This window comes from Desmodus rotundus, chromosome 12, assembly GCF_022682495.2.
Source record: "Desmodus rotundus isolate HL8 chromosome 12, HLdesRot8A.1, whole genome shotgun sequence".
In the NCBI taxonomy this organism is placed as follows: Eukaryota; Metazoa; Chordata; class Mammalia; order Chiroptera; family Phyllostomidae; genus Desmodus; species Desmodus rotundus.
Window position 1 is genome coordinate 39,543,389 of NC_071398.1, and position 23,710 is coordinate 39,567,098.

The following is a 23,710-nucleotide window of genomic DNA, read 5'->3' on the forward strand; positions in this document are numbered from 1 at the left end:
CTGAGGGTAACTGCTCTGTTTTTGAGAAACAGCCTTTAGCTTCTTAACAGCCTTTGCAGAGACTGCTGCTTGACCATGGGCCACCACATCACCATGCAACCTGAGCTACGTGTGCACTGGGAAAAGGAATAATCAGAGCTTTCGGGGGTTACTGCACACAGGCTCTGAACTGACACCGGTTGCACCATGAGCTGGGTGCTGTTGGGCACACTGAGCCCTGACTCTGGTACACACAGCAGCACTCCATCATCTGTGGAAGTGCTGTGTGCACCATGCAGCCTGAGCAAGCCTGAGGGACAGGTAGGTAGGTGAAGAAGCAGCTCAAACACCCATGGTCCACACTCCTATACATGGCCCTCACTCCCAGCCACACCTACCGGGAAGGAGAAAACTGGGCCTGGCCTACAGGTTGTATGTGTGACATGCAGGTGCCACTGGACAGAGGGCAGTTGCCGCACTGCAGCCCCTCCCTGGGACGTCCCTGAAGGATCGTGTGGGAGGGAAATGCTCTCAGAGGCAGAGCTTCAGGCAGTGAAGCTCACTGTTCATTTTTCTTGGAAGGAGAAAAGGCCAGATGAGTGATTAGATACCAAGTCATGGGCTGTGGGCAATGCTTTGGCAAATGGTCAGGGACTTGAACATGATTGGAAAATGGAGTACAAGGAGCCTGGGGAAGAAGTGTGTGTGAGCTTAGGCCTCTCGGAATGCTCACCGCTGGCCTCAGGGGAGGGGGTTCAATGATCAAGTGGGTGGGACGCCCTGCTCTGTAGGCACAATCGGCCGTCCCTGTCATCCCCTGGGGGGCTCAGGAACAAGGTGGCCATGGTAGCAGGGATGGAGGGCATGCACGGGCTCAGCTACATGGACTTCCAGTCAGCAGCACCCGCCTGGCTGTGGACACCACTAAGGGCCCCATCTGTCTGCTCAAAGACCAACACGGGGCCCCTGACAACACTGCTCCCTGGGTGATCAGCAGCTACTTGGTGCAGGTTGATTCCCCTGGACCACTCCCGTCATGGAGCAGGAGCGTTTCATTCTTATTGGAAGAGACTCTCACTCTGGGTACACACTTGCCTTCCCTGCACACGTGCTGCAACAGACGCTGCCACCCACTGACCACAGGGTGCCTGTGCGACACCACGGTTCCCCACAGGGCACTGCTTCTGACCGAGGCCTCACTTCACAGCACATGAAACGCAGCAGTGGGTTCCTGCCCATGGAGGCCACTGGTCTCACCATCCTCAAACAGCTGGCTTGACAGAAAAGTGAAATGGCCTTTTGGGAACACAGTGACAGCACCAGCTATGTGACCATACCTTGCAGGGCTGGGGGAAGGTACTCCAGGAAACCACATATGCTCTGAATACAGGACGCTGCTTCTCCCAGAGCCAGGAATCACAGGTCCAGGGATCAGGGGGTGGAAGAGGAGAGACACCACTCTTTCTTACCTCTAAAAACCCACTAGCACGTGCTCTGCCCCCTGTGCCCAAGACACCATGCTCTGCTGGCCTAGAGGGCTCAGTTCTGGAAAATGAGAAAGGTTTCCACCTGAGACACAGCAGTGACCCCATCGACACATCAGGGCCCCTCACTCTACAGCTCTCCAGACAGTGCAGCACCTTGGAGAGCGCCAACCCCAGCTCCAGCCTTCCTCCCTTGCTGGAGCCAGGGCTCAGAGCAAATGAGAGGCTGCTGAGCACAGAGATGGTGAGGGGGCAGCACCACAAGGGCAGCTGCCTGGAATGGGAGCAGGTGAGGCCCTGGCTGAGGCTGCCCACAGAGGCCCAGGGAAAAGGAGGTGCAGGACAGAAACCCCAGGAATGAGGAGGGGGAAGGTGAGGCACACAGGCATTAGGGGGTTCTGCCTGGGCCCTGGGTGGGGCTGTGTGTGTGAAGCAGTCTCAGGACCAGGACTTCACCATCACAGCCCATGTGACAGAGAGCACCAACCACAGCTCTGGATCAATGTGGACCCAACACCTGACAGCCCAGCCACGGGCACAGGGCGCGTGAGGCCCAGGTCATGACCAACTGCTCAGGAAGCAGCTCCACTCACCTGATCAGGACCACAGAGAAGTGTGTGGTGCTGTGTGTCCCCAGAACCAGGGTCCCTGTCCTGGGCACCAGGAACTAGCAGTGAGGGGGACCATGACTCATCCATCCTGCCCCCTCTGCTGCCCTAACACAGACCTTCCCCTCCTGACACGCCTGGTTCCCTGCTCCTCCTTCTCCCCACAGACCCACCACCCAGCACTCCAGCCACACACACCACTCCACCCAGGGGCACCCTCAGTGTAACCTGCTGGAGACAAACACAAATGGATACACATTCCTGGAAATGTGAGCCTGGTAACATGTCTCTGAGGGAAGAGGCAGGGCCAACGTACTTACAGGAACAGGGACTAGGAATAACGGACCAGGATGATGATGGAGCATGAACATGGTATGTTTAACCCACGTGAAATGTCAATAAAAACATGTCAACGTGACTGCTATACTACCATCCCTCTCTACCAGAGGGCAGCAAAGACACTCCACAGGCAAGAGACACCCCAGGGGCGCTGCTGAACCCTGGCCTCCCCCTACTCTTCCCTGGCAGCAGCACCCACAGACCTGCAGGATGTGACCCTCCCCAGCACCCCACAGTCCACAGTCCTCCTCGCTATCCATTCTCCCCACACTGGATTCCATCAGCTCCTCTCTCCACCCAGAAAAGGCCAGCCCTCTGCAGGCAGCTGCTCTCAACACACCCTCCACATCCTTCCGGGGGTGAATGCCCACTCATGCTTCAGTCACAGCCAAAAGGCCACTTTCTCAGAGGGGCTCTCTGTGATCCCCAGACCAGCTGAGACTCACGTGCGTGCTCCAGATGTACCAGACACTCGCCCTTCACAGACCATCTCTCAATAACTGACTCCTTCCTTCCATGATTTCACTGAGTGACCGTCTCTCTGATACAAAGTAATCTCCATGAGCACAGGGCCCCCTATGTCCTCTTCTCTGTGGAGTTCCCAGGGCCCAACACAGGGCCTGACACATCACAGAAGCTCAGTAAATGCTCATTAAGTGGATGAGTAAACCACACAGCAGACGCCTGTAACCCGTGTGACACCTGGGCTCAGAGCATGTTCCTTAGTCAGGAAGACACTGGTGTCAGCATGGGAAGAAGCCACCAACTGCCCGTGGCTGTCACAGGGACAGGCCTGTGCTCCTTGTAGAGTCATCACGAGGACAGGGACCTCCTAACAGAGAGGGGTTGGAATCCCCTCATTCCCAGAAAACCACAGCCCTGCCTACCTCCTCCCTGTGAGTGACATCTCTTGGGGAGGGGGTAGGGCAGCAGCCTGAGTCCTTCTCTCCTCACAGAGACCTGACTGGGTGCAAACTCTGGATTCTCCACCCTGGTGAGTCACCACCAGGGAAGGGGGGAGTCCGTCCTGACCACAGAGAAATCAGCGGGTGACTTTTCAACCACAGGGTCCCTGGTCCATAGGGACACCTGCCTGTGGTCCCCAGAAGACATCTCACCACCCAGTCCATGGTGTCCTGGGGAACAAGAGGCACTCCCCGTGCATGATGGGACTGGAGGACCCAGGATCTGGGGTGGCTTCCATCTCAGAGGGGCTGAGGGTCCCACAGAGCCTCCCCATCCCCTGCCCGAGTCTCCATGTGGAGCTTCTCTGGCTCCTGGGCCCTGTGGGGAGACCTGGAGCAGATGACAGGCAGGGACACAGGTGACTTGTGTTGGGGACACACAAGGCAGTCTGTGGAGCAGCCCCCCAGGCTTATCCCTCTCAAAAAACACCAAAGAGACCCCTCACTTGGTCCTTTCTAAGAAACCTCGGGGACAAAGAGCTCCTCCTGAGACAGCACATCGCCCTTGGAGAGCAGCTCTGACACTGAATCAGGACTCAGCTGGACAATGCCTGTCCTCTCACTGGGTTCACTCTGCCCTGGGATGGACTCGAGAATCCATGGCCAGGAACCGGGGTGACTGGCCACTCATACTGGTGGTGTGAGTCCACCTCTGCCCAGGGCTCATGGTCAGCTCCCACCCTCTGGAGCATGGTCAGCATCCTTGTTGCAGTTCTGACATTGGCCGCAGGTTTCCTTCATGCCCTCCAGGGGGCATCATTGAGACACACAGACAACACAGGAAATAATACAAGAACCTGGCTTTGGCTAAGGAGATAGAAAGAGCCTGATTTCCATACCACAGACCTTTCTGGGCCCCTCCCACATACCTGCTCTGTCCTACCGGCTCCTTCTGGGGGTCTAGGAGCAGCTGCTCTGCCAGGGGTCCCTGGGCTGCCTCCCACTCCATGCCTGGGACCACCTGTAGGTCCAGTCAAGGCTGGGTGACCACAGGGAAGTCCCCCAGGCAGAGGACAGAGACAGCCCCAATGGTCAGGGAGCACATGGACATGCTCGGTCAACAGACACGGAGAGGGGGGTCTCCCTAAAATCACCGACCTCAACAACCAGGGAGCCCACAGTCACCTGACCGCCCACCACAGGCCTCTCTTCCCAGGACACACAGGACACCTCTCCCTTCACAACCATGGGCTACCAGGCTCCTAGTCCTGGTCTCTGTCCTTAGAAGCAGAAGCCAGGCTGGTGACACCTGAAGACAGAGGATGGGTCCCCTCAGCAGTCATCACCCAGCTTGTCCCTTTGTCACTCCAGAATCACCTCTGTGACCTTCCTGCTGGGAGGATACCCACCTCCCCAGAGCATCTGAGAACCTGGGGGAGACCCGGTGCCCAGCTGGGTTTGGTATCACAGACAGAAACAATCCCCAGGTTTGGGGACACAGGGGCTCTCTGTGTGGTGCTGCCAGACCCAAACCAGGACACAGCAGAGACCAACTCTGAGGAGAGCTGTCCTCTCAGGGAAGGGTCTCCATCAGCCTGGCTATTGGAGCGTGCTCCTGCGCTCTTGTGATTTTTTTAATGAACAAATTTAGATTGTTTACAAAAAATGTCAAATGAAACACTCCAATGGATTTATTAACAAGCATTGTATTCTCACTTTTGTGTTTTGTTCACTGCTGTATGTCCAGTTTCTAAAAACAACTTGGCAGAACAGTAAATCTCAATAAATATTTAGTAAACAAAAAAATTAAAAGAAAGTGTGCTCCACAAGCCAGCAAGATTAACTTCCCCTGAGAGCTTGTCAGACGCAGAGTCTCTGGCCCACTGTCCCCCTGCAGAGTCAGAATCTGCATTTTTAACGGGACCTGAAGACCCTCCCAGCACACAGAGAGGGGTTGAAGCTGCCCTATCTGTACTCACAGGGTCTCAGCCTGGCGGAACACCCAGGTTAGCAGAACAACTGCTGAAGCACCATTTCTATGGAGTCACCTGGGCATCAAGACCTTTACAAATTTCCACAGGAGATCAGATGAATAGCAGGGTGATGTCCCTGGGACAAGAGTACCTGATGTGGCCCCAGGGCTCCTGCTCTGAAAGAAAAAGCCAGAAGAAATAAGAGAGGCCTGAGGGTGATGCTATTGTGCACAAAGAAGAGCTGTGGGGAAGGAAGAAGGCCCAGGCCCGCTGTTCCAGGCTTGTGCAGGTTCAAACAGGTTGTCCCTGGGTGTGCGGATGTGCGGGAGGGAGGGTGTTAGGGGTAAAAGAGTGGAGAATCACTTTGGGAAAAGGCAGAGGCCTCAGCAGGTCCCAGGATCTGAACACTAAACAAAACTAAACGGGAGGAAAAAACAGGGGAGGGGGGAATGGGGGAGGGAGAGGGAGGGCCTGGGCACAGGCTCCACCCCAGACCCCGTGACTGGGGAGCTCTCCAGACCCCGAGCAAGCTCAGACCTACCGCAGATTGCATTCTCCAGGACAGGGTGCCCCTGAGCATTTCTGGAATCCAAGCTCCTGTCACAGAGGGAGGGACAGAGCAGACAGCAGACGCCATGGAGGCCCTCTCAGCCGCGGCTCACAGAGGGCGAGTCCCCTGGCAGGGGCTCCTGCTGGCCGGTAAGGAGGGGACAATCCCTGGGGGTGGACCGGAGGATGGGGGCAGAGGCTGTCTGGGTCTCCTGGGGAGGACAGCGCTCTGAGAGGGGACAGAGGGCTTCTGTTTGGCCCTGAGCAACATGGCAGGGGAGCCGAGTAGGATGGGGGAGGGGGCTCAGCAACAGGGAAATCTCATGATCTGGAAGTGTGAGGGGCAGGAAAACCTCAATGGCTTTTCATACCTCAAAATTATACATCGCTGAATATTGAATTTTGAAAACATTTGTTAATAACAATTTATGTAAGGAGACAAAAAACATAATTAGGGACACAAAACAGTTTCCTTACCACCAACCTCAGAAATGGCGAATACAGACTAGGAGATGCAGGACCTGGGACCACTCGCTCATTCCCCCACAGGTACCTGCAGCCTGTTGCAGGCACTGGGGGTGCAACACAGTCAGACAAGCCCCTGCCTGCGTGGAGCTCACATTCTGTGGGGAGGAGAAGGACAAGGAAAGATCTAGATGTGATGTCAGGTACCCACAGGTGTCATGAAGGGAACAGGGCAGGGACAGGTCAGAAAGTGAAGACAGTGTCATTAGAGGAGGTGGTCAGGGAACGTGTCTCCCTGGGACACCCCTGAGGGCCAGCAGGGGTCTGAGGGCAGTGAGGGGGGAGCCAGGCAGACACCTGGGGAAGTTTCCAAAACAGAAGAAATAACAGGATCAGAGGTGCTGAAGTAATTAACGGTGGCCATGCTGCTGACCTGGACCATGGGAGACACACTCACTCACACTCACAGACCACACTCAAACATAGACCAAGGCTGAGAGAAATGGTCAGGACCCAGGGCCTCACCTTTACACCCCAATACATAGACCAAATATTGGATCAATTTCTCTTTTTCGTTGGTTTGTTTTTGCATCAATCTCTCTCTCTACTCCTAGTCTCACTCTTATCCTTCTGGAGCCCGCCCACCACTGCCCAACTCACTATTGCATCGACCAGTGCTGCTGAAGGGGATGATGTGCTTCTCCTGGTCCTCAATGTGCCTGCGAACCTTGGAAGGTGGGACTGGTACAGAGGCAAACGTACAGACAACAAACAAAAAATTGGAGCATATGTAATAGAGACTCAGGCAATGCTCCCCGGGCCAGAAAACAGCGGTCGAGAGAGAATACACCTCAATGGATCCCTGATGTTCCAGAAGGTCACCCTGAAGGACACAGGATACTACACTGTACAAATCACAATGAAAGATTTGAATAGAGACACAGCTACTGGACAGCTCCGAGTGTATGGTGAGTGATTCCTCTCTTACCTCTGGGTGGCGTGTGGGTGAATTCTACTTCACACACAGCACTCACACCCTGCACTCAGCCCCCACCTCCCTCTGCTTCACGTCCCAGGCTGGGGTTGGGCATTTGGTGCAGGACACACACAGTGCAGACAAGCTTCCTAAGATCAGAGTTCCCCTCCCGGATTCCAGCCCTGCAGACGTTCACCGCAGAGAGAAGGACCAGTCTCATGAGAGTAACTCAGCAGAGGGAGACCCTCTCAACCCAGCCCTCTGGGTCCCTCCCCATGACCATGACTCAAAGGAAGACCCTGCAGGGCTGGGTCAGGGCCTGGACTCAGTGAGGAGCCCAGGGCCCCTGGGATCCTCACTGAGAAGTTCAGCCTGGTCAGCCCCGCCCAACACCCCTGTCCCAAGGATCCTGACTCCAGGGACCTTGGGGAGACTGTGTCAGGGTGGGTTTGTGCTTCTGGGCAGGGCTGACTTGGAGCAACAGTTTCCTGGGTGCCCGAGCCACAAGGCTGGTCACCAGCCAGGGATCAGCCTCAAGAGCCACATCTGGGAACTGGTAGAACATGGCCCTTCACCTGAGACTGTGAGTGGACAGCACATGTGGACAAGATCCCCAGGCCACTACCTACCTGCCCTGAGGGACATAGGAGACTCCAGAGGAAGGTCAGCGTCCCCAGGAGAAAACAGAGAAGACACTGCTCCCAGCTCCTCATCCACCAGGGGTCAAGCCAGGGAGTCCTCTCTCGGGGACACAAATGATAACAGACAGAGGCTGTTAGCTGGGGCAGCTCCTCTGTTCCAAGCTTCAGGTCAGGAAACTGGGGAAGATTTAAGGTTCGTTCACAGACAACCTGGCAAGCCTGAGACCACTCGCCATCTACCCTGCTTTATTCAGGGGAGCTGAGTTACTGGGGCACATTCACGCAGAGTCACACAGACCAGGACTGTCCAATGAGTCAGGCCAAGACCTGTCTGCAGTCACAGCCCATCCCCTCCTCCCCTCCAAGGGCCTTATTGCACACGTGTAGACTCCAACACCAGCTGCCAGTTCAGATCTTTTCTTCTTAGGGCTTGTCAACTCAGAGGGAGAGATTCTGGTCTGGGGAGGGAAAGAAAGTGGAGAATTAATGTTTTTACTCCCGAACCAAAGAACCTGCAGTAACAATCAGAGTCCGTGCTGGGAACGCCCAGGCCTCCCCCTCAGGGGGCCGGTCCAACCTCCCTGCCCTGGACTTGAAATCCCTTCTTTGCTTCCCAATGTGCTGGTGTCACTCCCACTGGACATGAAGGGAAGGACTGTGCCTTCTCACCCCTCACCCCACACCTGCAACCAGCTCAGGGACCAGCACTCAGTTGCTCTTTCATGTAAGATAAGACTGGAAGGTGAGAAAAGTGAATAACTAAATGAATGAATGATTCATAACCTGTACAGAGGCTGGAACCTGGATAGAGTCATAGAAAGTTTTGGCCACACTTGTTCCCTGTCTCTCCAGGGCAGAGACCCACATTCCATCACTCTGACCAACTGCCCCTGGAGCCCCCTCAGGAGCCAAGTCTCACAGTGACTGTGGGGCTGCCCAGCTGCGGGAGGCTTTCTGGGCTGCACTGGCCCTGCCCTGGGGCAGCCCTGGGCTCTTGATCCCTGGGGTCCTTGAAGTTGCCTATAACCTCCTCTGCTTACCAAAGACATTTCGGGCTCTCTCTGCTTCTTCCATGTCCCTCATCTGCTTCCTCCTCACTCCCAGCCCACTGACCTAGTTTGTTCTGCTTCCTCCACACTGCAGGCTCCCCCGATTCTCCTGCTCACACCTGTGTCCAGGCCCACCCCCCTGGGCAACCGGAAAGGACACAGAAGTCAGTCAGAGCAGCAGCCCCTGGCTCCATCATGAGCCAGGTCCCCAGGTCACCAGGAGGAAGAGCCTCTGCTGTGCCCCCTTCCAGGGCTCCTTCCCTCCCAGAGGCCAATAAGAAGCACAGAACAAGTGATAGGAACATGTAAACCATTCATCTGCTCTCTGTGTGACTCAGCCAGGGAGTCAAAGGCAGAAGGACAGGCCCCAGTCCCCAAAAGCTGATGTGCTCACTTCACTCCTGACTCATAACTCACATGTGATGTGAGGCTCCCAATCCTCCCAGGGACCTGGAGACCTTGCCAAGGTGGGGCTGGTGACCCAGCCCCATGTAACTGGTTCACAGCCTGTGTCACACACGTGTGTCCTCATGGCAGCACCTTTGCCGTGGGTTGGGACCCTCTCAGATGATGAGGTGCACCTGCCTCTGTCCTTTCTCTTAGGTGCTGTTCAATTTGAATGAATTTGATTAAAATCTAGTTTTGCTTCCTGAGTTATAAAGAGGGAAGAACACATGACATTTGCCCACTGGGGGCTCCTCTGCATCTGCTGACTGTCCACAGACACTGGTGACAGGGACCGTCTTCCTCCATGTACTAACATAACACATGTCTTTTCTACCAGTTTGGCGTCATCCCTCCCTTTATGCAACAGAGACGCCTGCATGTGCCCTCTGGTCACTTCTGTCCCCTCAGCAGGACTCACAGTGTCTCCCCCCCCCCAGGGAGGCACTGACTTCACACTCACTGTAGCGTCCTCCTTTGGTCACAGTGTGACTCTGGTGTAATGCAGAACTTGCTCTGTGACCTTCAATGTTCTCTTGACAGATCCCTCCAGAGACTGGTCTTAGATCTTTGGGGCATGAATAATGATTGTCACATGTTCTTTCACAATTTAACTCCAATTTTTGTCTCATGATGCCAAACACGAATGGTCCATGAGGGCCATATTTCAGCAAGACCAGCTCCCCCACTTCCCACATGTCCCCCCTTCTGTAGCTGCTGTTGTCTGGGTGTTTGAGGAAGGGTCCTGCCCGCTGCAGTGGGAGACAGCACAGCAAAGAACGAGGGCAGAGAGCCTGCTTCCACTGCCCAAGCCAGCCAGCTCCCACATCCCTCACTGTATTCCAACTCACTCCTGAACTCCACTCAATCCTTTCTGGGATCACTCTCTCATGTCAGTCACCAATGAAACAGTCACCAGTCCTGGGCACACTGCCCACCTCCTGAACTGACCACCAGACCTGCTCCAGTCTCCCCATGTATTGTATCTGCTCAACCACCCAGTCCCAGGCTACACTGCCCAGTCTTCTTGGGCTTTAAGGACTGTGGGATGGCCCATCATGACTCATCTCTAGGATAACCTTGGAATGAGGCTACCGTGGAAACACATCTTGACCCAGCAATGTAGCTTTGTGTAGCTTGAAGGGACCCAGCACCTGCACATTCCATATCAAATCTCCATAGAGGATAGTCAGGCAGTCAGCTGGTCAGTGAAGAACCAGGACAAGTGCCCAGTGGACTCTGACTCCCAGGCCTATGTCTTTCCATGATCAAATCCTGATAGTTAACTGACTCATCAGAAAGTCTGTGCTTTCTCCAGACACAGAACAGGAGTGCTCACATTCTCTGAGCACTCAGGTGCTCATTTTGTTGTGTGATACACAGACCTGCCTTATTCTTTTAAGGACTCAAGTTAGCTGAGAGGTGAGAGGTGACAACCCTGATTGAAGATGCCTTTGAAAAGTCAAAGGTACCACCCAGGGCAATGTTCTCTCTGTTACCTGCACAGCGGTGTTACCCAAACCCAGCATCACGAGCAACAACTCTAACCCTGAGGAGCACAAGGACCCTGTTCTGTTAACATGTGGACCTGAGACTCAGGACACAACCTACCTGTGGATGATCAACAGTGAGAGCCTCCAGGACAGCTCCAGGCTGGAGCTGTCCGAGGACAACAGGACTCTCACTTTGCTCCATGTCACAAGGAATGATACAGGACCCTATGAGTGTGAAACCCGGAACCCAGTGAGTGCCGGCCGCAGTGACCCATTCTTCCTCCATGTTCTCTGTGAGTAACTTCTGTCCCTGTGTGGTCCAGGCTGCCACCCAAACCCATACTCCAGAGGCCAGGATAGAACTATCCCTGTCCTGAATACATAGACCCTCACCATGGTAACCCAGGGTGGCCACAACTTCCTGTGCCAGACAAACCCGGGCAGGACCAGCCCTGAGCCAAGACTACGATGGGATGGGCGGCCCCTGTGCTGTAAGGCTCACAGTCAACACCCTGTGGTGGGACAACAGGTTAATGTCTTAGACTCAGCTCAGTGAGCCCAAGGGTTGTGGGTGGGAACTTTCACAACAAGGCTGGGGCCCAGCTCAGAGGGACAGTGTGGCCCTTGCACAGACAAGGAGCTTCCCCTTCCCTCTGATTACATCATGTGTGGCTTTGCTCTGTTTGCTCCAGATGGCCCGGACGACCCTTCCATTTCCCCCTCGGACCCCCATTATCTACAAGGGGCAAACCTCAGACTCTCCTGCCACGCAGCCTCTAACCCACCTGCACAGTATTCTTGGCTTATCAATGGGAGACCCCAGCAACCCACACAGGAGCTCTTCATCCCCAACATCACTGCGAATGACAGTGGGTCCTACACCTGCCTCGCCCATAACTCTGTCACTGGCCTCAGTAGGACCACAGTCAGGATGATCACAGTGACTGGTAAGTACCTCCTGGACCATCAGCACTGAGCGCTGGGGTGGAGGTCAGTCTGCTTTTCAGAAAAGAGGCTGATTGTTGTCTCTATCCTGTGGCCATGGACACAGCACATCACAAATCCTTCCCCTGAACCTTCCCCACGTCTCTGTAGTCTCTCTCCTCCCCTTGCCCTTCTGATTTCTCATGGCAGAGCTGCAGTCCAGTCTTGGAAAGAGAGGAGGGGGTTATCTCAGCCTCAGAAAAGCCCCATGTGGTGAGGGGGCCTCACAGAGGGGAAAAGCAAGGGGCTTCATGGTCAAGTTGCTTCTTCTGTCACTAACACATTCCTTCTGGCCCCTCCTTCTTTTCTATGACCCACTCCATGTGCTCTAGGGACCATATGAGGCTTTGAGTCAAGCTCACCTCTTCCTCCCCAAAGGAAACAGTGAAACCCCCTCTGAGGAGGTGAGCAGCACAGACCCCTGCTCCCTACTCTGCTCCAGGCTCACTTGGTACCTGACTCTGCCGCCCCCAGTGCAGGACAGGCCCCATGGAGGAGTTGCATGGGTGGCCTGTCCTCAGTCTGGCCAAACTGAGCCACCCACCAACACCAGAGCCTCCCTCAGGTGAGGCTGCTGGAAACAGCCATAATGTAGCCGCCTCTGAGCTGTGTCCTGGCTCTGAGTCTACCAGCTGTGTAATGCTGTGCGACACCAACATGTGTGATGTTCAGAGGACAGCAGTGAGCGATGGGGCTTCCCTGACAGATAGGTAGATCCCTGCACGAAGTCCCTTCACAGGACAGAAGGAGCAGTGCCACAACCCTTATAGATTACGGAGAAGGCTGAGTCCCAGCCTTTGCTAAACTGGGACTACTTCTCTCTGGAGGTTTCTCTTCTCTGTGATATTCACTCCACAGGCCAGGGAGCAGGAGTCCTATTCACACTGAGAAAGCCTTTGGAATGGAATTTATTGAGGCTCTAAGGTCAAGAAGACTGGCTGGTCTGTTCTCACTGTCTTATAAGTTATTTAACAAACAGGAAATGCCTTCCCTTCTGAGCCTCAGTTTCCTCATCTATAAACTGCAATAAAACAGCTGGAGTGTAGGACAGTTGTGAGGATGTTTATTATGAGATTAACAACATTAGAGGCCTTAGGGTCACTCACAGGTAGGGCTCAGTCAGTGCTGTCAGATAGTGTCATTTGTATGAACGTTGTTGTCATCAGCTGTAAGTCAAGCAGAACTGGGTGAAAATGTTGTTTATCACTCACCAGTTCTGTTACCTCCAGTGATTTTTAAGCACTTCCCATGCATATTCTGTCCATGCTCCGTGGGGTGACTCCCCACCCCTCGTGGGGATGGATGGAGCAGATGATGTACAGTGTTTCCTACCCTCCCGGGGCCACTGAACACAGTCAGCACGCCCTTACCACAATCAGCACTGAGCAGACAGGTCAGGCCTGCCCTCTGAGAGTGTCTTCAGGGCTGGGGAAGAGGAAACAGAGGGAAGAGACACAAGGTGAGAGGGGAGAGGAGTCAGGAGGACAGTGAACAGGACGCAGGTGTGGCAGGTATGAGAGCACGTGCACCGTTAGAGCCGATGGAAGGTTCCAGTGTGCAAAACGACATGATGCAACCATGGGCAAAGGATCAAGTGAGGCCTTGACCTTCCCATGACGTCACAGCCTGGGGTGGTTCCTGTCCTGGGTCCTCAGTCCCTTCCCTGGTCACTGCCCCTCGAACCCGACCTGCCTGTGGGTCCTTCCCCTGTGGGCCCAGGTCAGCCATGGTTTCTTAAGGCCTTGCCTCACAAAGGCAGTGGGATGACGGCACATCTGAACCACACACAGATGGTGACAGTTCCTTCCTCCCTAACCAGGCCTCCCCCCTGCAAGGCGCCTTTTGATTTCCCCTCAATGCTCCCCCTTTCCCTTCTCCTTTCAGCAGAAAAAAACTACACGGGCTCCTCCGCGGGGACCATCGCTGGCATCATGATTGGGGTCCTCATCCTGCTGGCACTGGGGACCTCCCTGGGGTATTTCCTGTACCGCAGGAGGACTTGGAGGTACGATGGCATTTCCTTCACCAGGATCCTGCCCCGACCCAAGGCTGACCCCATCACACCCCAGGCCAGGAAAGGAGGCCCCTCCCTGATGCTGGGCTGGCTCTCTGTGGTCTCCCGAATTTCCCCAGGGACGTTCCTAACTCCCTCCCTCCAGCTCCTCCCACACTAGCTGCTGACCAGGGCAGTTTCCTCAACAGCTTCCTCATCTATAAATTAGTCACAACTAAGGAGCTGTCCCCTCAGGATGGTCCTGGTTCTCTCCTCACACCTGCACGGAGCTGACAGGGAGTATGTGCTCAGTGAGGCACCTGCTGCTGTTTGTCTGAGTCCACCCATCTGGTGAGGGGGATATGCTGCCCCAGGATCTGAAGGGCATCCTCACCAAGGTCACACAGCTGAAGGTGGCAGAGCCTGCACAGGCCGGGTGGGCTCAGGAATGTGGGTTGGGAAATACAACCCCTGATGTGTGAGACAGGAGACCTGGGCCTGGACAGGACAGCAGATCCTGTGCTGCTGTTTTGGCCTCTAGTCCAGGCAGATAGAGACAGAGGACCGGCCCCTGTAACAGTTCAGCTCTTGGGCCTGAGGGGCAGGTCTGAACCCAGCAGGGCACCACGTTCATCCAGAGGCAGCAGGCACAGGGCCCCAGGGTCCTGCACAAGCCACTGGCCCTGATTCCTTCTGTGGCCTTGACCTTCCCACGAAGTCAGACCCTCAGGGTGGTTCCTGTCCTGGGTCCTCAGTACCCTAGGTTCTCAGTAACTGCCTGTCGAACCCGACCTGCCTGTGGGACCCTCCCCTATGGTCCCAGGTCAGCCATGGGTTCTAAGGCCTTGCCTCAGTTTCCCTCTCCTGTGCCCTCTCCCTCCTAAACAGTGGAGAGAGGTCCCCACCCCTATGAGAAAGGAAACCCTCCCTGTCCCCTGTTGTGACACCAAAGCTCCCCTTGCTCCCCTCACAAGTATGTCTGACTTTTCCTAGATCCAGTGACCCACAAGGCCTCAGAGAGCACCGACCCCCAGCGTCCACCCCTGGTGAGTGTTTGTGCAGCCTGGGAGAGGCTGGAGCCACTGACCTGCCCCACCGTGCCCACTCCTGCTGTTCCCCTCAGGCTCTGACCCTTCCCTGGGCTTCAGGGTGGGGCTCTCATCACCCACTCAGCACAGGGGACCCCGATTGCCCATCACCCCTGACCTGTAGGGTTGTGTCATGTGTCACCACCCCCCTCAGTGGACCCAAAAATGGCCAGAGGGTCTGTCTCTGGGAGATGCTCTGGCACCCCTGGTTCTCTGGAGCTAAAGGACCCAGCCTCTCCCAGGAGGATGGGTGAAGCTCCCTCACCCCTGGGTGCTAACTCCTGTCTCTGCCCCCAGGCCAGGGTCCCTCTGGAGCCTCCACCTCCTCGGTGAGTCCATCCCCTCCCCATCTCTCTGCCCAGGGTCACAGCTGAGCAGGCTCAGGGCAGGGGCACTGTCCAACCTCGCCACACAGCACAGACCCCGTCCCCAGAGCAGCCAGCACAAGGCCTGCCCCAACTGGCCTGGAGGGGGCACCCACATCAAGGGCAGACCCCAACCCAGTCCTAAGTCTGCCCTGGTCCCCTGGGGCAGCCTGAGGGGAACCCTGGGGTCCAGCATGGAGCACAGCGGGTGCTGAGAGCACCAGCCAGGGTTCCCAGGCTAACAAGGGCCAGGGGGGTGCAGCGTGGACTGAAATTGGGGTGCAGGGTGACAGTAGGTGTGGGGACAGCTGCTCAGGAGGCAGAGTTGTCACTCCTGTGCAGAAATGGGCTCCCATCCTGTCCCCTGATGCCCTCTCTCTGCCCCCTGTACAGGGTCCCCTCCCCAGCACCAGGACAGCTGTGCCCCATATTTGAGGTGAGTGTGGTTGATGAACATTCTGCCCTGCAGGTCAGAGGGGGCCCATGATCTTCCCCCAGCCCAAGCCTGGCTGTGCTTCATATTCAGGAAACAGCAGCATAAAGTGAAAACAGAGGGTGGGGAGGAGGGAGGTGCCCAGGGACAGGCACCCCCAGCAGTCAGGCACCAGCGAGCCTGCGAAATGCGGCACTCGGCACTCGTTCTGAGGAGGCTGCAGGGCTCAGAGGTCTCTCCTTTCTCTCACAGGACTTACTGCACCCAAGCACAGACTTGTACTGCCGCATCAGCCCCAGAGCTGACGGGGCTTCTTAGTTCCTCTGGGTCCTGCTCCTCCAGGGCTGTGGGGAGGGGTCAACCTGAGACCCAGACACTGGGGGTAGGGGAGGGGGGGTCTAGACCTGGAACCTGAGCCAGAGAACCAGCTCCAAGCCTGGAGGATATTCGGGGACCTGGGCCTGAGGTTGGGGTCCCTCCCAATTACTGAAGACCTGACAGGCCTCCCTGACCCTGATGGACCAGGGTAAAGGCTCCCATCTTCCAGAAAGTGACCGGGCCACTAAGGCACCAAGGACCACCTGCGTGATCTGAATAAAGGGTGCCTTCCCCTCATTTGCTCTTTTTCTATGAATGTGTACTTTTTTAAAAAGATTTTATTCATTCATTCATGGAGAGAGGGGGAAGGAAGGGAGTAAGAGAGGAAGGGAACATCAATGTACAAGAGAAACATGGATTTGATGCCTCTCACATGCCCCCAACCAGGGACTTGGCATCCAATGCAAACCTATACCTTGACCAGGAATTGAACCAGTGACCTTTTGGTTTGCAGGACAACACCCATCACATTGAGCCTCACCAGTTAGGGCTGAAAGGGAACTTCTTTAGCAAAAACTCACCTGAAACTCTTGGTCCTTTTGCTCCAGGGTCACACAAGGGAAAGAACTTGCAGTTAGTCCAGGCTGCTGTCTGTTTCCTGGGAGAGAGAAAACACTATGGATATGGAGATGGGGGGATGGGGTGTGAAGGGAAAAGCAGAGCCCTGACTGGGTCGCTCGGTTGGTTGTGGCATCTCCCCATTGTGCCAGAGTTAGGGGGTCACTCTCTGGTCCAGGACATGCAGGAATCAAACCAGTGAGTGCATGCGTGGGTTGACCAACAAACCGATGTTTCTATTTCCTCTCTCTCTCTTTCTCACACACACACACACACACACACACACACACACACAAACCAATAAGTAAAAAAATATAAATAAAGCAACTGCAGAAATAAATGGAGATACAACCAACCAGGAGAGCCCTGGGCTGTCCTCACACGGCCCCGGGGACCAGGCCATGGACACCTCCCAGGGTTTGACATTTGCTCATGTGCCCTATGTCTCAGAAGCACCCAGTAGGAGTCATCTCGTATTCTCACAAAGATGGGCAAGGATACCTCTGTGAGGTCATTGCCTGCACCCATGGGGAGGGCATATTCCTGAGTGGAGCCCCTTCTGAGTGTCCAAGTGTCCTGTGTCCTTCCTCCTTCCTCACCTGGACCCTGGTGGCCTCCAAAAGTTGCTCCCCAAATCCAGGATCCAAGGAGCTGGGCTCTCTCCATGAGTTTCTGCTTTGACCCAAAAGCCAGCCTTCAGGTCATCTTCCCATTGGGGAGACACAGAGAGAGGCTGTCAGAGTAACCAAGGTGGCAAGGACCCGGGACTCTTGCCCTGAGCAGCCCCTCCTTGTCTCTAACCATGACCTCAGCCCCCACTTCCCATCAGTCCCCACTCTCCTACTGCACCTGGATCTCACTGACACGGTGTCCTTTCCACAACTGTGAGTCCAGGTGTTCCACCAACAAACTCTAACCCAGGGTCCCATGGAGAGAGGACAAAGTGTCTCCTCCTGCACCTAGCCCAGCTCCTCCCACACACACCTCACCTGCCTCCCCCTCTACACACCTGGGCCTGCTGTTCTCAGTCCTTCCCTGAGGGCCCAGGATGGGTGTGTTCCCATGTAGGTCCACTCGGGTCAGGGTGCCCACATTCACACAACAAAGCTGGTCCATTACTGAGGGTTCTGCACACAGCAAAGCTGGTCCATTACTGAGGTGCAGAATCCTCAGTAATGGACTCATTATTCAGGAGGACATTCCACGTTGCCCGAGCATCATCTGTCATGAGATGAGATATAGTAATAAACTGCCAAAGGTTCACATCACGAAGGAGCTCTGACTCCCCACCCTGTCCCAATGCACACAAGGTTGGGTTAGACAAAGTGACGCACGCCTCTTGCTGGTTTCCTACAGCTGCTGCAGCCAATCACCACACACTTAGCAGAGTCACATGGCACAAATCGCAACATCGACATGGTTGGTTCCTTCTGGAGGTTCCCCCTGGTGTCTTTGCCTCTTCAAGCTGCTAGAGGCACCTGCATCCTGTGGCTTGTGGCCCTCCTCCATCTTCAGAGCCGGCAGTGCAGCATCTTGAAGCCCCTGCACTCTGCTTCCATCACCACATCTTCTTGGGCGCTGCCTCTCCTGCCTCCCTCTGTCCCTTATAAGGACAGGACCCTTGTGATCATAATGGGCCCAATGCTGAACCACCATAAATTCCCAGTGACATCCTCTTTCATCTGTAAGTTCCCTGTATCAGGTGACATATTCACAAATTCCAGGGACAAAGATGTGGACTTTAGGGACCCTTGTTCTGTCTACCCCCCCCCTCTCCAGGCCAAGTCCATCATCTTTCTCCACCATAAAGTGCCCGTGGGCAGCCTGGACTTGGTCGTGCTGACTCTGGGGTCAGTTCACGCAGTCAAGTCCATAACACCCCCCCCCCGCCTCCAAGGGAGGGAGACAGTGGACCTTCCACACACCCAGCAGCCCCCTCCACCTCCTCCTGTTAGTAATGCTCCTTGTAAACAATGAAAACAAGGCAGACACAGGTCCCAGCTACCAGTGCACAAGCCCTGGTTGTGGGTGGTCAGCAACACAGACGGGGTCTGGGATGCTGCTCTCTGGGGCTGCAGCAGGGCAGATGCCATGAGAAGGGACTGTGGGAAGGCCACTTGTTCCATTCCACATGAGAAAGACACAATGAGGGGGATGTTATCACCAGGAAAACCCGATTCTGCTCCAATCTGTGAATCATGAACCCATTGTCCATGGCTGGACATCAGTTGTTGGCACTGTCCACACATGGCCGACTGTGGCACCCAGAGGTGACCTCTCAGAGGCTGACCGTGCTCTGGCCTCAGGGAATCTCCCTGCCCCTGGGGGTCAGGCCACTGTCTTGCCTACAACACGGAGGGGATGTTCCCAGAAGAGCTCTACATTTGCTCCCTCCACACTAGGTGCTGCCCTTCTCACTCCCTCTCCATTGTCATTCATTAGTCCCTCCTATAGCTGCTAAGTGCCTGGCTCCCTGCTCCAAGGATTGGAATCACTCAGGACTGTCTCCGTGGTGTCCCCAGGCCATCCTGGTCCTGGCACAGAACAAATGCTCAGGGAGTGCTCACAGGGACAGAAGCAAATCAATGAAGAAGAAACCAAAGACCAGACAGACGGGACACTAGAAGACACACGGACACTGGCACCATTGCGGGTTCTCCCATGGACCTGGGTCATGGACCCTCATGAAGTCAGGAGGACAGGTGTGCACAGGTGTGAGGGACAAGCTCCTTCAGGGCCAGGACACTGACCACACCCACCCTCACCTCTCAGCTGTGAGCAACTTCCCTCCCTGCTGTGGGCTCTCCTGGCACCACCTGCTCTTCTCACACAGGGTCCTGACCAGGCCCAGAACCCCTGACCCAGATCCAAGGTGATGTCAGCACCGGGCAGGACTGAGCCTCCATCCTGCAGAGGGAGTCAGGACAAGTGTCCCACAGCCCCAGCTGACCCACCCCCACAGCCTCTCCTCCCAGACACGCAGAGTCACACTTCACACTTCTAGAAACTAGTCTTGCTGGGGCCCGCAGGTCCTGACCATCTGTCCCTGGAAGCTGTGTCCAGACTAGAGCCCCATGGAGATAAGAGGGGGTCCCTCTCCGCAGTCATCACCGACTTGACCCCTTCTCACCCCAGTGTCATCTCTGTGACCTTCATGCTGAAAGGAAACCCATTGTCCCCAGAGCATTACAGGACACGGGGATGATCCGGTGCCCAGCTGGGATTCTGTCACAAACCAATATAGTCACTTCCTTTTGGGGACCCTAGGGCTCTCTGTATTGGGCTGAGAGACCCAAGACCAGGACACAGCAGAGGCCAATACCAGGATGGGTGAGGAAACAGGTCCCCAACAACATTACCAACACAAGTGGGCAAACAGGAAGGACCGGACAAGAGAAGCAGGACTAAGTGGATGGAGGGAGAAGGGGTTCCCGGGCACAGACTCCACCCCCAGTTTACTGACAAGATGGGTGCTCCTGCCCCTTGACGATCTACCCACACGGAGGAGGGACATCAGCTCTAACATGTCTAAACAGAGGGGCCTATGAGCATTTCTGGAATCCAAGCTCCTGTCACAGAGGGAGGGACAGAGCAGACAGCAGGAACCATGGAGTTCGCCTCATCCCCTGCCCGCAGAGTGCAAGTCCCCTGCCACGGGCTCCCGCTGGCCAGTAAGCAGGGGCAATCCCTCGGGGTGGATGGGAGGATGGGAACAGAGACTGACTGGGTCCTCTGGGGAGGACATTGCTCTGAGAAGGGACAGAAGGCTTTTGTTTGGACCTGAGGGGAGAGGACAGGGGAGCACAGTAGAATGGGGAGGGGGCTCAGCAACAGGAAAGTCTCATGATTTGGAAGTGTGAGGGGCAAGAAATCCTTGATTACAGTAAATTTTACAAGTTCTTCATCACTGAGCAATAATTTCTGAAAACAGATAAAAATAACAATTTATATCAGTGTGATACGAGAATAACTTAACCAGAGACAGTAAACGTTTTTTTACCACCAACCTCAGAAATAAGCAGATACACCCCAGGAGGGTCATTCAGGACCTGGGATCACTCACTCATTCCCCCACAGGTACCTGCAGCCTGTTGGAGGCACTGGGGTGGGGGTACAACAGGGTCAGACAAGCCTCTGCCTGCATGGAGCTCACGTTCTGCGGGGAGGAGACAAAGAAAGACCTAGATGCAATGTCAGGTCCCACAAGTACCACAAAAGGAAAAGAGCAGGGGCAGGACAGACAGTGAAGACACAGGATCTCTAGAAAGAGTGGTTGAGAGAGAAGTCTTTCAAGGACACCCCTGAGTGTCAGCAGGGGTCTGGGGGCAGTGAGCGGGAGCCAGGGAGACACCTGGGGAAAAGCATTTGAAACAGAGGAAATAGGTTCAGAGATGCTGAAGTAATGGTGACCATACTGCTGACTTTGAGACACAGACAGAACAAGGCTGAGAGATGATAAGATTTGCTCAGGACCCAGGGCCTCATCTCTGCATCCCAATACATAGATTCCAATATTGACCAATTCCTCTCTTCCCTCCTAATCTCTCTCTTAACCTTCAGGAGCCCGCCCACCACTACCCAACTCACTAATGAGTCAGTGCCGCCCAATGCTGCCGAAGGGGAGGGTGTGCTTCTCCTTGTCCACAGTCTGCCTGAGAATCTTGCTGACTGTGCCGGTACAGGGAGAAAGTATGCATGACAACCATTCTGTTTGATCATATGTAACAAACACAAGATATTACACTCAGGCCCGTGTACAGCCATCCAGAAACAGTGTACCCCAATGGATCCCAGCTGTTCCAGAAGCTCACCATGGAAGACACAGGACACTACAGCATACAAATTAAAAAAAAAAGTTTTCAGAGTGAAGAAGGAACTGGACAGTTCTGTGTGTACCACAAATGATCTCTCTGTGAACTCTGGGTGGCAGGCGAATTCTATTTCACACACAGGACTAGTAGCCCTGGACTCAGCCCTCTTTCCCCCTGCATCATGTCCCAGGTTGGGTTTGGACATTTAGTGCAGGACACACACAAGTGGAGACAAACTTCCTAAGATCAGAGTTCCCCTCCCGGATTCCAGCCCTGCAAATGTTCACCAGAGACAAGGACCAGTCTGATGGGAGTAACTCAACAGAGAGAGACCGGTCTCAGTCCAGCCCCAACAGACCACGAGCAGCAGCTGATCCGCGTCCCTGAAATCTGTCTGCAGTCATAGCCCCTTCCCTTCTCCACCCCAGGGGCCTTACTGAGGGTCTGTGGATCCCTAGACCACCCATTGGCTCAGATGCTTTCTTCTTAAGTGTTCTCAGCTCAGATGGAGAGGGTCTGGTCTGGGGAGTGAAATCAAATGGAGAATTAATGTTTTACCTCAAGAACTGAATTACCTCCATGAACAATCAGAGTCAGTGCTGGGAACGCCCAGGCCTCCCCCTCAGGTGGCTGATCCATACCTCCCTGTGCTGGACTTGAAATCCCTTCTTTGCTTCCTGATGTGTTGGTGTCACTCCCACTGGGTATGAAGGCAAGGACTGTGCCTTCTCACTCCCCACTCCATATCTGCAACCAGCTCAGGGACCAGCACTCAATGGCTCTTTCATGTAAGAGAGAAGAGTGAACCATGAATGAATGAATGAATGATCCAAAATCTCCTTAGAGACAGGAAACTAAATGCAGACTCAGGCTATACAGCTGTCCATCCAGGAGCTGAGACCCATGTCTCAGGCCCTTTGTTGATCTCTACAAAATATTCCTTCCTGCAATTGGTCCTAGGTCGTGGGGTATTAATAAGTTTCACATATGCAAGAATTTTAACTTCTTTTTACATTTCTCTCTCATAACTAACAAATGCAAACAGTCCAAAGGTCCACAACTGCAGCAGGTCGGTGCCTTTCTCTTTCCTTTGCTCACCCCTCTGCACTTGCGCACGTCCTCACCCGCTCTCGGCAGAGGGAGAGTGACGTTAATGACCAAGGGCAGAGCCCAGGGTTCTGCTGCCACAATCAGCTCGTGACTGTTCCCCTCACTCTTTTCTAGATGATTCTTGGACTCTGCTCTGTCATTTATTGGCTCACTGGCTCATGTCAGTCACACTCACCTAGAAAGCCCTGACCTACCTCTTGGCCCTTCGGTCTGAGTAGTCAGGTGACCACCAGCTTGCTCCTGGTGTCCATGTGTTATTTCTGCTCAAACCAGACTCCAGGATGTCCTGGGAAGTGGTCTCTCACAGAAACACACATCAGCTGGGTGACAGAGGGCTGTGCTGCTGGAAGGGATGGCCCCTGCCAGCCAGGCTGTCAGGAGGTTGGTGAAGAACCAGGAGAGGTGCAGAGAGGGTTGCGGTCTCTGACTCCAGGTCCTCCGAGTGCTCTGTTCTCTCACAACAAAACCCTGCTGACCTGCTGGCACCTGAGAACATCTGTGCTTCCCCCCAGACATGGGGATGAAGGCCTTATGCTCTCTGAGCGCTCAGATCTGCACGTGTTTGTTCTGAGATATGCAAACCTGCCTTATTCTGTTAAGAACATAAGCTGGCTGAGAGGTGACAGGTGCTAACCATAAGTGCGGAAGCCTTTGGGGGACTCACAGGTGCCACACAGGGCACTGTTCTCTGTTACCTGCACAGCAGACTTACCCACATCCAGCGTCACAACCACAACACCCATCTGAGAGTTCGGATTTGCATTTTCCTGATGATAGTGATGCTCAGCGTCTTTTCATGTGCTTATCGGCCATTTGTGTATCTTCTCTGGAGAAATGTCTGTTCACGCATTTTGCCCATTATCTGAATCATGTTACTTGGTTTTCTGCCTGCTGCTGAGTTGTGGGAGCTCTTTGTCTATGCTGGTATTGACTCCTCATCCTGCACATGGTTTGCAAAGCATCTTCCCCGTCCCCAGGTCACATTTCACTCTGTCGATTGTGTCCTTTGATGGATGTAAGTTTTTCATTTTGACAGAGTCCAATTTCTCTCTTTTTATTTTTTCACCCATGTTCTTCATGTCAAA

At 54.6% G+C, this 23,710-nt stretch overlaps 1 protein-coding gene and 1 long non-coding RNA gene across 6 annotated transcripts; one reads left to right on the plus strand and one right to left on the minus strand.

The window, feature by feature from the left end:
- Positions 1-5,756: 5,756 nt before the first annotated feature.
- LOC112319959 (cell adhesion molecule CEACAM6) lies at positions 5,757-16,383 on the plus strand. Of its 3 annotated transcripts, XM_024577353.4 has the most exons (9): positions 5,761-5,987; positions 6,917-7,270; positions 10,920-11,198; positions 11,598-11,852; positions 13,774-13,894; positions 14,876-14,928; positions 15,268-15,299; positions 15,729-15,771; positions 16,021-16,148. In XM_024577353.4, exons 1-8 carry the CDS (start codon positions 5,924-5,926, stop codon positions 15,768-15,770), a joined length of 1,200 nt encoding a protein of 399 aa, XP_024433121.2. In that variant the 5' UTR covers positions 5,761-5,923; the 3' UTR covers position 15,771; positions 16,021-16,148. The 3 variants fall into 3 exon arrangements, with proteins under 3 accessions (XP_053771893.1, XP_053771892.1, XP_024433121.2); XM_053915918.2 differs by lacking the exon at positions 15,268-15,299 and having other exon boundaries at positions 5,757-5,987; positions 13,777-13,894; positions 16,021-16,383; XM_053915917.2 differs by lacking the exon at positions 15,268-15,299 and having other exon boundaries at positions 5,759-5,987; positions 16,021-16,383.
- On the minus strand, positions 7,917-23,710 carry LOC123478391 (uncharacterized). 3 transcript variants are annotated; one of them, XR_006653582.2, is made up of 9 exons: positions 23,338-23,710; positions 22,157-22,296; positions 21,953-22,036; positions 21,292-21,411; positions 18,039-20,860; positions 17,714-17,925; positions 17,304-17,409; positions 16,668-16,744; positions 7,917-8,377 (listed from the first exon to the last, which is right to left on the minus strand). It is a non-coding gene; the product is annotated as an uncharacterized lncRNA (long non-coding RNA). The 3 variants fall into 3 exon arrangements; XR_006653583.2 differs by having other exon boundaries at positions 17,714-20,860; positions 21,292-21,372; XR_006653581.2 differs by having other exon boundaries at positions 17,714-20,860.

Excerpts from the sequence above, each read along its gene's own strand:
- LOC112319959 (XM_053915917.2), top strand. The coding sequence starts at position 5,924 with ATGGAGGCCCTCTCAGCCGCGGCTCACAGAGGGCGAGTCCCCTGGCAG. Across the intron at positions 11,199-11,597 it reads ATTCTTCCTCCATGTTCTCT|ATGGCCCGGACGACCCTTCC; the intron begins GTGAGTAACTTC and ends TGTTTGCTCCAG. Across the intron at positions 14,929-15,728 it reads ACCCCCAGCGTCCACCCCTG|GGTCCCCTCCCCAGCACCAG; the intron begins GTGAGTGTTTGT and ends CCCCCTGTACAG.